This window comes from Malaclemys terrapin, chromosome 1, assembly GCF_027887155.1.
Source record: "Malaclemys terrapin pileata isolate rMalTer1 chromosome 1, rMalTer1.hap1, whole genome shotgun sequence".
In the NCBI taxonomy this organism is placed as follows: domain Eukaryota; kingdom Metazoa; phylum Chordata; order Testudines; family Emydidae; genus Malaclemys; species Malaclemys terrapin.
Window position 1 is genome coordinate 88873868 of NC_071505.1, and position 13027 is coordinate 88886894.

Genomic DNA, 13027 nt, shown 5'->3' on the forward strand with positions numbered 1-13027 from the left:
CATTTTCTAGGACTGATACTGGCATTTGAACTGGCCCATTCTATACCATTTCTTCACATTTATTCGTCCCTGGGATCAATTGTTACATTTACTCTCAGCCCATTTGTTTATCCCAGGGAGTTTGGGAATCACTAAGGTTGCTGAATCTGCACCCAGTGGTGGACTCTAGCAATACATCTGTTCACCACCCACACCAACAAGAAAGTTCCCAAATTTTGCAGCAGGCTTAAGAAACCAGGAGTTCACATCATGGATTCTTTCTCCAGAGAATGTGTGCAGAGACCCCGAAATATACATTCTTCCCTCCCCCCCCATCTCTTTCCTATCATCTCAAGAAAGTGCATGGATGGAGGGTAGACTGACTAGGAACTCTGAACAGCTGAAAGAAGAACATTGATTCAGATTTTATTGAATGCTTCTTTGCAGAAACCCAGTTTACTGCTAAGGAAAAATCTCTCTCTGGTGGGTAATGTTTTAGTTTGTTACAACATTGAGCCCTCCTGAAGACTTAAAAGCTGCTTTTGTTAATCAGCTATAAAAGATTGCTTCCAAATGGCTTCATCTATGTGTTACTCCAACATAACCTATGACTATCATTACATTAACAAAATGGCTTCAGAAGGGTGGACACAATTGGAAATTTTTAATTGTCAATGTTGATATGCCCAGTAAATGTATAGATGCCCAAGTGGTTTTTGCCTTTACTTTTTCAGTATGAAGTCCGGTTCATAATGGGCATGTAGTATGGGCTGATTATTTCAAGTTGGTTAATGCATTTCTCTGATGGTTAAAGCCACACTGCTGCTTCTTTTGTTTCATTGTAACAACACTGATGTTCCATAGAATGACCGAGGAAAGCACAGCCTGCTGTGTATCTTGGCTTAAAACACTGAGATTCTTGGATGGAAGGTGGCTATATAATAATAGTTAATTTTTGTTTATTTATAAAATACCAGTACTCTACAAGATCTCTCCATTACATCTTACAAAATTATAAAATATTGGTGTTACATACCATTCATTCTGTTTTCAGCTCCTTCTCAATCATTGTGAATGTCATCTCAAATTTCCTCCTTCCTCTAATATCACCAGTCCCTCTCCAATCACCGTGCTTCAGCTCTGAGCCCCTTTTTACTCAGTTTTCAGTCAACACATCTTTATCTGCTATGTTCCGTGGAGTTGCCTTTGCAAAATGCAGGAGTTTTGTCTTTCAGAGTGGGAAGGTCACAGGCAGTGACTCAGGAGGTGTCATTGATCTCACCCTGGATGATGAAGATGATGGCTCTTCCCAAGGTAAGTCAGAGTCATTTAGCAGTGAGGAAAACTGGGCTAGCATTAGTATTTCATCCTACCAATTTGAGAAGAATGATCCAAAGAAACAATTATATTTTCACAGCTTTCCAAAGGAACAATGGGAATTTCTAATTGATAAGTGGATTTAAAGTTTTTGCATTTACCTTCCTACCTACTGTAAACCAGATACTTAGGCAAGTTAGAATTAACCTTTTAACTAATTTGAGCCTTACAGTTGCAGTATTTTGCATTGTTTCCTTAAATATAGTCACTGAAAAGTCTAATAAAGGTTCCTCAAGATAGTCTGTAGTATTAGTGCTGTACTGAAGAAGTTCCACACAGATACTCATGATGCCTTCACCTGATCACAGAATTACTTTTCTTCCCCATTTGTAGAAGGTCTTGCAACAATATAGTAGCCTTTACTTCAATAAAATAGCAGTGTAATGTTACAGAAAGACAAGAACAGCTCCCTCCCCTACTCAGCTGGTAGGATAGTACAGGAAACATAACTAGGAAGGTCATGCAACTTCAGCTCTTTGGCTGTGTCTACATTAGAAGACTTCATATGTATAATTCATCACCAATGTTAGGATCAGTGAAAGATATAACATATTTCAGAGTAGCAGACATGTTAGTCTGTATCCGCAAAAAGAACAGGAGTACTTGTGGCACCTTATTTGTTAGTCTCTAAGGTGCCACAAGTACTCCTGTTCTTTTTGCAGATATAACATAGGCACTCAGGTCTTTTTACCACTGTCATCTAATCTTAATGTCTTCAGTTGAGAAGTTAGTTAACTTTATTTTACAATGTTTGTATTCAAAGTTGCTACACAGTCAAATTAATAAATTGTAAAAGGAGCCTGAGGGAACAAATGGAGATTTATGTGATATTTGTCCTAAAGTGGATCACATTACTGTGTCAACCTGTGCCAACAGATCTTTTCTGCCAGTAAAAGATGGACTTTTTTCACAGCTCCTTTCACTCTAACAACTCAGCTTCACAATATAATCTTGTCATTCTGTCAGAGCCCACTTAATTGGGGTTGCTGGAGGAATTTCAGTGATACTCAAAGGAAAAATGTGATGTCTTCAAGTCCAATTATAAACTATCTTCTGGTTCGTAAATTACTTATACCTTCAAAGGCTTTAGTGTCTATTGTAGCTGTCCGGAGAATCCTCTGACTCCGTCTTTAGCCCTTTATGATTTGTCTACAGAATTATTATTAGATTATTTTACGTAGGTTCTTGGTGCTCTGGTGAGTTTTCTCCAGTTGTGCAGGTTTGTGTTTTGTTCTCTGGTGGTGGTTTTCTGTCTCCCCTTCCTTTCTACCAAATCCCCTGACAGAACATTTTATACAACCTCTGACTGAACACTTACACTCCTAGAGAAGGCAAAAGTTCCTTCTGATGGCTCACCCTTTTCCAACAGGAATCTCCCTCCAGCTCATCAGGAATGTGGAAGGAAGTGAATTTTTTCTGGAGCAGGAAAAGTAAGGTTGGCAATTCTCACTAGTTCTTAGCTTTGGCTAAACCTTCTACAATTGTACTGAAAATGGTCAGAACTCTTCTGAACTTGACTTACAATTGCTGTGATCATATCTACTCATCTGGACCAAGTATTGACAGCTAGACTTGGTGTAAATTCACCCCGTCCAGGGCTCCTTAACATGGCAAACTCAAAGCTTCCTGCTGTCTGTGTCCATCCTGTGATGGGCCAATCACCTTTAAAAAATTGACACAGTATGTGTCTGTTCTGCTAGGAAAGTCTCCCATACTGAGCAGATGTTTGGTGTACCTATTATTCTCCACTAAGATGTGTTAAGTTGTGAAGGCTGTAGGATGAAGCTCCATCATCAAGATAATGCTACCCAAATACTTGAACTGATCCACATTTTTCAGCTATGTGCCTTGAATGAAGATGGCTGGTGCTGGAGTATTGGAATGAAGTGCTGGTTGGAACAAGGCCTCTGTCTTCCCGAGGCTGATGGTGAGGCCAAAGAGCTGGGATGCTTCAGAAAACCTGTCAACGATGACCTGAAGGTCATTATGTCTATGAGCTATCAAGGCGCAGTCATCTGCAAAAAAAAAAAAAAAAATGCCTCGACGAGAAACCTCTCCAGCATCTTGGTCTTAGCATTGAGTCTTCGAAGTCCAAAGAGGGAGCCATTGAGTTGATAGCAGATGTATATCCCCTGATCCAAGTCCCTTTTGGCATGGCTGAGAACACAGGTAAAGAACAAGTTGAACAGCACTGGAGCAAGTATGCAGCCTTGCTTCATTCCATTTGAGATTTCAAATGTGTCAGAGTCACCATTAGAAAGCACTTGCACTGTCATGTGGTCATGGAGCAGACGGATGATTTGTATGAACCTTCTTGGGCAGCCCAGTTTATGTACAATAGCCCATAGACCCTCTCTGTTGACTCTATCAAAAGCTTTGGTCAAATTGATGAAAACTACATATAGTTCCATGTTCTGCTCTGAACATTTTTCCTGGACCTGGTCTGAAACCACACTGCATTTCTGGCAGATTCTCCTCAGATGTGTTTGCAATGAGTCTGTTCAGTGGAATGCCAGCTAGTATTTTCCCTGCTGTACAAGGAGAGAAATGCCTCTGTAGTATCCACCGTCAGCTTTGCCATGACTTCTTTAACTGATGGAGGGAGGTCAAGATCCTCTCTGATAGCGTTCTCAGGTAATTAATCAAGGACACCCCAAACAACTGTGGATGGTCTATTGAGTAGACTATTGAAGTATTCAGCCCCTCTGTACAACTCCCTCCTTGTCATTGATGAGGGTCATGCCATCTGCCGACTTCAGGGGAGCTATGCCAGATTTAGATGGTCTGTAGACTGCTTTTGAGAGAGTCAAAGAACATCCTTGCCTTGGTTTTATCTGCATAATGCTGAACTTCTGCAGCTTTCCTCTCCCACCACTTATCCTGCAATCTCCTCAGTTCAGACTGTGCGTTGCTCTGTAGGTAATTAAACCTATCTTTCTTTGAGATTTGAGATTTCATTCTGCCATTCAACAAATGCTTTCTGCTTGTCACTTAGGAGTTTGGAAATGTCCTACTTGTTCTCATCAGACCAGTCCTGGGGTACCCTTTTCTTTGGCCCTAGCACTTATTTAGCTGTGTCAATAATCACATCTTTGAACTGGTTCCATTTTTCTGTTGGGTTGCCATGATTGTAGGGCATGAAAAAAGCTTATCAAGTGACTGCTGAAACTGCACCTCATAGTCTATGTGCTTGAGCTTTGCTATGTTGAAGGCTGTTCTGTTGAGCTTGTGGCGCTTGCGCTGTGAGGGGACTATATGCAGGTTGAGCACTGCTCTTACCGATCTGTGGTCTGTCCAGCATCCTGCGCCACGTGTGGCTCTGGTAATTCTGACATTGCAGATGTCTCGTTGGGGGGTGATAAAATCGTTGATTGGGTGCCATTGTTTAGACCGTGAATGCATCCATGTTCTTTTATCATTTTGCCTAAAGATGGTGTTAATGATGAGCAGATTATGGTCTGCACCTTTACCCAAGAGGAGGAGTCCTTTGCTGTTCATCTTTCCCACTCCATGTCATCCTGTCACACCTCTCCATTCACTGCTGTTTCTACCAACTCTAGTGTTGAAGTCTCCCAGCAGGATGAGCATGTCTCATGCAGGGGTTAATCTGAGGATGAAGTCCACGTCAGAATAGAACTGCTCCTTGCATTCCTCTGTGTTGGTCAGCGTAGGCACATAGAAACCGATGACAGTGACATGCCGTAAAGGTTTCAGGTGGAATTGAAGTTTCATGAGCCGTTCATTCAGCCCAAAAGGGAGGTCAAAAGGTTGTTTCAGGAAAGGCGTTCTTATTGCAAATCCAACTCCATGGATTCTGTCTTCATCCTCTGCTTGTCCTTTCCAAAAGAAAGTGTAATCACCTCCTAGCTCACTGATGGAACCTTCTCCAGCCAGTCTAGTATCACGCAGTGCTGCAAAATCAATATTGTAGCGGGTGAGTTCTTTGGAGAGAAGAGCTGTTCTTTTCTCAGGCCTTCATGCATCGCCTCTGTCCATAAGCATGCTGACGTTCTATGCTCCTAAAATGAGTCTTTCCTTCTTTATTGGCTGGATGTTATGGGGCAGGCAATGTGTAGGGCACCTTTTCTAACCCCTTCCCTTAAAAAGGGTAAGCAGAGCTACCCTAAAAAGGGCTGCTCAGTTGCCTAGGATTTTGCATTGGGGACGGAGCTGAACAGCCACTAGTCCCCAGCCACTAGCCTAGTTATGACCTAGTTGTTTCTTTTATGTCTAACTTGCATAGCTCTGTGATTTAAAACAAGACATATGTATATTTGAAACCGTTTCAGTTCATCTTTAAAATCAACTTATAGTGAACATTTATCTTCCTAAGTTTGATTTTAGGCCTTCAAGATTTTATTTCCTGGTAATCATCTATGATATCACTCCCAACTAACATTGCTTCCTGTGATCTTGGGCCTCAGTAATACGGAGGGTGACCAGATGTCCCAATTCTATAGGGACAGTCCCGATTTTTGGGGCTTTCTTATATAGGCACCTATTACCCCCTGACCACCTGTCCCGATTTTTCACATTTGCTGTCTGGTCACCCTAGTGATATGTCAGAATGGTATTCTGAGTCAAGAGTGACACATGTACATTTCTTGGATTGGAAGATTGTTTCCAATAACTCAGGGTTCTAAATGAATTTCTCAGGAAACACGGAACGGGTGTTATCACTATTTACTTTGAACATAGCAAAAGAACACCTGTGACAAGCAGCGTGTACACTCCTTTTACTAAACACTTGTTTCACTGGACTTTCTGTTCCTGGTAAACGTGGAGCAAATTCTACTTGGTATAAGAATACATCTTGAACAGTCAATCAGTTTTGATTGAAAGTTGGCACCTCCAACCCACATCTTCCCACAGTATCTCTTCTGCATGATGGGTCATTAGATCAGTACTGACTTAGAGAGAAAAATGCCACCCACTAAATTCCCAGTATCACATCCTGCAGCACCTGTGTATTTTCATTGAAGACCTCTCATCCAAGTACTGGGCAAGCCTGAGCTTGCTAAGAATAACATTTGATGAGAGCACAGATGTTGAAATTTGTTAAAAAATATATTTTAAAAGTCCAGAGGTGGATTTTAAAAACTCTGCTGGTGCAGCTGAAAAACAAAGGTTATAATGTTGGATAGCATTCACTCTCAGTGCACAGGCCTGCTAGTCAGTCACTCCAGATTTTGTGTTGGAACTAAAATAGCAAGGTGAGGTGGATTTCAAACATAGTTCTCTACTCCTCTTTCCCTTTTCCCCGTTTGTCCTTCATCTTCCTCATGGAGCCTTTACGTGCTCCAAGAACTGCAATTAAAATACAGCATGTTCCCACACAAAGTGTCCTGAATATAGACTGTAAGTCATTCACAAAATTTACATGGAAATTGAATTTCCAGTCATTTTTGTTCTCTGTTGGGACATCTGCTGCAAATAAAGAATGCAGTGAAACTGGCAGCAGTAAGGGATTATGGGGAACTCCAATAATTTAAAAAGGTGATTGTTTTCAGAAAAATGGCCTCTCTGCATTTTTATATTTATTCTCTGTTAGTCTCTTCCATGTGTAATAACATCAGTTCATACATGGAAAACAAATTAAATGCTGGTGTTGCTTAGTTAAGACTGGTATCTGAAAATCAACTGCTTTTTTTTTCTACTGCATACATAATTTCCAACCATGAACATTCTGGAATTTGAACTGAGCTCTCGATTTTTTTTGTCAGTGATACATGAGGCTGCTTTAGGATACGGCACACTCTGCTTCAGTTACGTTATGTCATGCCAAGGCTAAACATTTTTCTACTTCAGTCAATTTGACACACGTGCTGGGATCAGAAAAGTTCTGTAACAGTAGTTTTTGAATTTGATCCTTTTCTTTAAAAATGGTTTTAAACTATTTAACTCAATGCACTGCAGCCATAAAATCCACCAGTTTGTGGGTAATTTTTTTTCCATTTAAAATTTAATATTTTAACTCCAGTCCATAGTAACTATTTTTGTTCTTAAACACGTTAATTTAATTCTATTGCACCCAGCTCTTCCTGAATATTGAAAGGGATATTTTTTGTAGATTGATATTGCAGCTACAATTTTTACAAATCCGTGTAATTTTGTCCAGATGAATCTATCCAGTAACCCTAGGAAATCTTTTTTCAAATTATAATGAAGTGAGACTGAAAAAATCTGTAAGAGTTGTGGGTTTTTTTAATAAAATAATTTTTAAAAATCCTGTGATTCCAGTAGTGCACTAGGTCATAGTAATATTATCCTCCAGGAATTGTTCTTGCTAGATAGTCTTATCTTAAAATGATTTTGCTTCTTAGTAAAGGGATCTGAAGCCTTTCATCTCTAGGTTACTAATTTGAATGCATTCATGTCATTCAAATTCATTACCTCTGAATGGCTGTTCACTGCCCTGAAAATAAAAGCTGTTGGTAGATTTGTATCATGTTCATAGTGAACAGGTATACACATTACAATTGGCACTCTCTGGAAAGAGGCAAATGGCTTTTTGAATTAAGGGAATGTTTATTTGCTGGCTCAAAATAATAAAGGTAGGAATTATTCACAAGAGCTCTCCTAGTTAATAAAGACAGGATGAAACCTCTCCTATTTTGAAAATGCTTCTACTGTTCATGCTATGTAACTTTTTATGTTTTTATCAAGTGGCTTCAATGAAACAGAGCGGCTAGTTTGATTTTAGGAAAGCAACAAATCCTTTCCTTAATTGCATTTTGATCTTGTGGTCCTGAAATGGTATTTCACTTATACGTGCCTCAGAACACTTAAAACCATTTGTTAATGGTGTTACAGGGTCAAGACCAGAATGTGATTTTTTTTTTTTTTTTTTTTTTTTTTCTTTAAGGGTGTGATGCTAGACCAGGTGCCAGCTCATGCCAAAGCCCGTAGGCCTCACTGAATACTGACAAATGCATAGCTGGAAACCAGTCTCTCACCTGTTTGATTGTATTGTTAAAATAAGTATTAGATTTATAGAGATGTGTTTAGTATTGAACTTTTTGAAATGCTTGTGAGTTTCTGCATGCATTAATTTCACATATCTGTATCCCATATTATAAGGTAATATTTAAGTGTTTGCTCTGTAACTAGAAAAGTGTTTGCTATGAAAGTGGAAATCCCAGCAGTCAGGAGAGAAGCATTACCAAGTGAAATACTAGTTTACCACAAGGGGTGACCTCTCCTGGCCAACAGAAGAAGGCCTATAGACACCAGAGAACCCATTGTGGAACATCAGTGGACAAAAGACTTCGTTGATTGTTTTCCTCACATTCATGAGGAAGGGTATGTGCACAAATGCTTGTTCCAACATCGCTTGAACTCTGGGGGAAGGGAATAAAAGTCCCTGTCAAGAAGAAATTGTCATCGCTATGCTGCTTGGAATTTGGAGAGGACAGTATTTCTAAGCATAAGCAAGGGATCCCCAAGCTTCTTAGCTTAGCTAGAGTTAGCCTTAAAGGAAATACAAAGCTTGCACATTGCAGCAGTTTCTATTACTTTTTGGACCTTAAGACTGTAACTCATTTGTGTTTGTATGTTTACGTGCTTTAACCTTTTAAATAACTGTTTCGTTTTCTTAATCTTTAGTTAGTTTGTTACAGGATTGGCTACAAGCATTGTCTTTGGTGTGTGATCTGGGATAAGTGACTGGTCATTTGGGAGCCTGAATATTGTTGTGATTTTTGGTGTAAAGGACCATCTATCAAAAAGGCAGACCCTCCTGGGTGGCAAGATAGACAGGAGTCCCAAGGGGACTGTCTGTGACTCCATGTTAAGGCTGTGATATCCTGCTTGAGGAACTCGCACTTGATACTTGGTTGGTGAAATTTAATTATAGAACACACAACCAATTTGGGGGTTTTGCCCTGGTTTGTAACAGTCTGCCCTGAAGCTAGCACCCACCTTTGTGAGCCACTCCAGACAGCTTGACCCTGTTGTAACCTTAACAGGATTCACATGCCGCAGGTCAATTGGATTTGTAGATCATAACCCAGCGCTGTTAAAGGTTTAAATTTTATATTGAGAGCTTTAAAGGTTAAAGATTAGTCACAGTGAGTGAACTACAGTCAGGCAATCTTGTGACAAAAGACCTCGAACACCAATACAGCTTGACAAATGTGTTTTTTTTTTTTTTTGGGTTTTCCTACTGTCAGATTAGCTGCCAAGTATGATTGAAGCCATTTAACAAAGACCTAAAAGTTGCACTGAGTGAACAGTGGGAACTTTTTCACCAGAAGGGAGGTTTTGTGCTGTCTTCATCGAGCCTGAAGTGTGGAACAAACTCTTTAGTGCCTTTTAATAGAGTTAGTGAAGCCCACTATGGTTTTCAAAAGTATATTCTGCTTTCATATCACCAGTGAATACTGGCACTTTACCAGGAGCCTAGTACTGATTTTTGTTTTCTGCTACTTAATATCTTCAGATGGATTCTCTGTGTGCTGTTGAACTGAATTAGTGGCTGCTAGGAGTCCACTTGTGTCATCCCAGATCTTTTGAGTGAGCCCCATCAAGGCTTTCCTCAGTATGCTTGTTTGTGTGGCTTTTTATCTCTACCGATTCTGTTTTTTGTTTTCCCCGTGTTTTTTCCCTTTACCGCATCTGAAGCATCTAGGTAGAGATGTCTTGCCACTTCCTTGTTAACCTGCTTGTGGACAAAGGAATGTAGAAATGTGATTTATCTTGCTTTTAATAAAGCATTAAGAGTATTTCTCAGCCTAACTTGAAAAATTATTTCAAGTTCTCACAAGCTGGTTGAAGAGAAAAGCCATTGCTAAGGCTGCATACACAGATCCCCCTCACTGCAGTAGAGCAAAGTAAGCAGCATCTCAGTGCAAGAAAAATCATTCTGATAAGCAAATTTGATGGAATTCAGAGGAATTAATTGTGGGCTGGAGGAGTTGACTTACAAACAGAAAACAAAAGCAAGGCCTGGTCTACACTTAAAAATTAGATTGACCTACCTATGTCATTCCCAACTGTGAAAAATGTTGTGCCCTGACTGCTGTAGGTCAGTGCCACTGACCTGTAGCCATAGCTCTGCCAATGAAGTGTAGATATACCGTTAAGAGCTGAGTAAGTTGGGGAGAGAACATACGTGTCTGCAAGTATTAGGTGCAAACATCAAAATAGAACAAGAATTACTTAGGGAGATGTGCAGCATTATTCCTATTAATAAAGGGATGAAATTAAGGAAAACAGTGCCTATGCTGAACATAAAAAATAAGACCTAACAATCATTGTTAGTCCATGGAATAGTCTTTAAAGGAAATAGTTGAAGGCCTATTGCTTGAGCCATTTAAAACTAGAAGAGATATGGCATTAGCACAGTGTTTCATGAACTTTGGTCCCTGAATCACAGTGGTCTGCCTAGTCTTTCCTGAGCATAGCAGAATGAAACGTAAAAAAACAGAGATTGGGCTGATGGAAGATGGGTCCTTTAGAGCATCTTTTATATGTTGGTTTGTAGAATGAAAAGGTGGAAGAACCACCATACTAGCAAGTATGCTGTAGGACAACATTGGTTTGGAGGTGGCAGGGGAAGGGACTGGATGACCCATCAGGCCTTTTCAAATCCCTATTTGCTATTGTCTACAATTTCATTCTGTTTTTGAAGCAGATGCCAAGAAGCAGAATCAGTCGGGTGTGTCTGGAATGGGTCTATCCTCCCAGCCCTTGGCTCGCCCACTGCAGCCTTTACAGGCAACTCCTCTGCAGCAGACAGGTGTGCCAACAAGTGGGCCTTCCCAGACCACCATACATGTACTACCTACAGGTAACTTCATTTTGTATAGTTCTGTGAATGTGGCGAGTGGCTTCTGAAACCCAGTGCTGTTTGGTCTCTTGGTGTTAACTTTTTGAGATGACTGTACAGACCCTGTTTTTCAGCAGGTTTTTCATCTTTTTAGTGCCAGCCAGACCTTCCTAACCTCTTTGGGTTCTTCCAAAGCTGTAGAAATTTAAATTTTTTAAGCAGAGAAAGGTGGATGAGTCCGTCTGGAAGGGGCTAGATGGCAGAATAAGCTATTGTCCTATAAGCTGCGTCCTTCTGGGAATCATAGAATAGATAGAGAAGTCCTATTGGATGATCTAGTCTGTCCCTCAGCCAGGACAAAATTGCTCCTCACAATCCAATAAAAAAACATTGTCCACTGGATAAGACCCTTCTAGAAATTATTAGCAATGTTGCAAGAAATGTCCAGCAAGGAGAGCTGGAGGGGCCACTGAGGTGCCAGCTGCCCAAGGGAGGGGATTGTTCAGGCACTGGGAATCTGCACCAGCTGTGGGGTTTGAATTCCTGAAGGGACTGCAATCAACCATTCACCCTAGTACCTCACTAGTTCTTGGGCAGCTCTGGTAGCTAAGCTGCTGTGGAAGTCCCTCCATCCCAGGGTGAACTTTCCCTTGTTAGCAGCATGACTTAAAAAATTAAAAAGGTATAAGGGAAACATAGGTCTTTCTTTCCCCCCCACCCTGATAGGTGACTGTTGAAGACCAATTAGACCTGATGTTATCCAATCACTGAGAGCTCTCTAATGAGATCTGCTCTGTTGCCCACTGTTCACTAATAATGCCGAAGCACACTCACCACCTAGGATTTTCTATATTATTCCTTACAGTTCAGATACTATTTAGTTTTTTGCAGAGGAGATTTAGTAATAGTAAAATGTGTGTGGTTTTTTGTGTGCATTTGAACCATGTTAAGTAAGAATTTACTATTTAACCATGAACTGTATCTCTTGGATATTAAATATTTGTCTTCTCTGTTTATCTAAAATGTGTATATTTTGGCATTTCTACATTATATGAAATTTAACACACATACTTCAGTTTTGCTCAGACCACATTCCTCAATATCCTCCTTAACCCCTTAAAAGTAGATGCACTGAATGTAACGTTTCATAGAGACTGCTTTTATTTTTCACAGCTCACATGGATCAGCTGTCGAAGATGCCTGCATTCTGGAATGGGGATCTCCGTTTTAATCCTTTTGACTCCAATTTGTGGTCCTTTTTATTTTTCCAGCTCAGACAACAGTGAATGTAACGCATCGTCCAGTGACTCAGGGTGCTGCTAGGCTCCCCATACCGAGAGCCACTGCTAACCACCAAGTGGTCTATACTACCCTTCCTGCACCACCAGCTCAGAATCCAGTGAGAGGTGCCGTCATGCAGAGCCCTGGTTTAAGGCAGGTCAGCCCACAGAGTGCAGGTAAGAGGTCCTTTTTCATGTATATCCTATTACTGTGGAAATTGATAATATCAGGATGCCCATTTGATGCCCAGATACCTCTCATGATACTGTGCAGAGTTGTGGGGTGAATTCTCAGCTTATGAAGACATGAGAAAATCTCAGGTCAATAAGATCATGGATCTTTGAAAACATTCCTCACTCAGGCATGTGGATGAGGAAAAGCTGGATAGGTATCTCCTCAGACAATGACACTAACAGCCATGCACTTCTGGGTGATTTGTCCAAACTATGGATGAGCATATAAGGTAACTCAACATCTAACATGCGCCAGTCTTGTAAAAGTGCGGTGTTAGGGAAGTGGGAAGAGTCTCTTTTATTCTTATGCAGTAAAATTCTTAAACCCATATAGCAAGTCAGACATGGCTTACCATCAGAATGCTCAGTTTCAGTGTAATTCCATAAC

The 13027-nt window shown here is 40.5% G+C and overlaps 1 protein-coding gene across 2 annotated transcripts in view; it reads left to right on the forward strand.

Annotated features, from left to right (window-relative positions):
- Positions 1 to 13027, forward strand: part of ATF7IP (activating transcription factor 7 interacting protein) — a 171001-nt gene that overhangs the window by 132584 nt on the left and 25390 nt on the right. Inside the window, exons 11-13 of one of the 2 annotated variants that reach the window (XM_054030009.1) lie at positions 1215 to 1293; positions 10988 to 11146; positions 12397 to 12582. In XM_054030009.1, the coding sequence (XP_053885984.1) occupies positions 1215 to 1293; positions 10988 to 11146; positions 12397 to 12582 (424 nt within the window). The remainder of the gene's footprint in view (positions 1 to 1214; positions 1294 to 10987; positions 11147 to 12396; positions 12583 to 13027) is intronic. The other variant, XM_054030017.1, reaches the window with a different exon arrangement.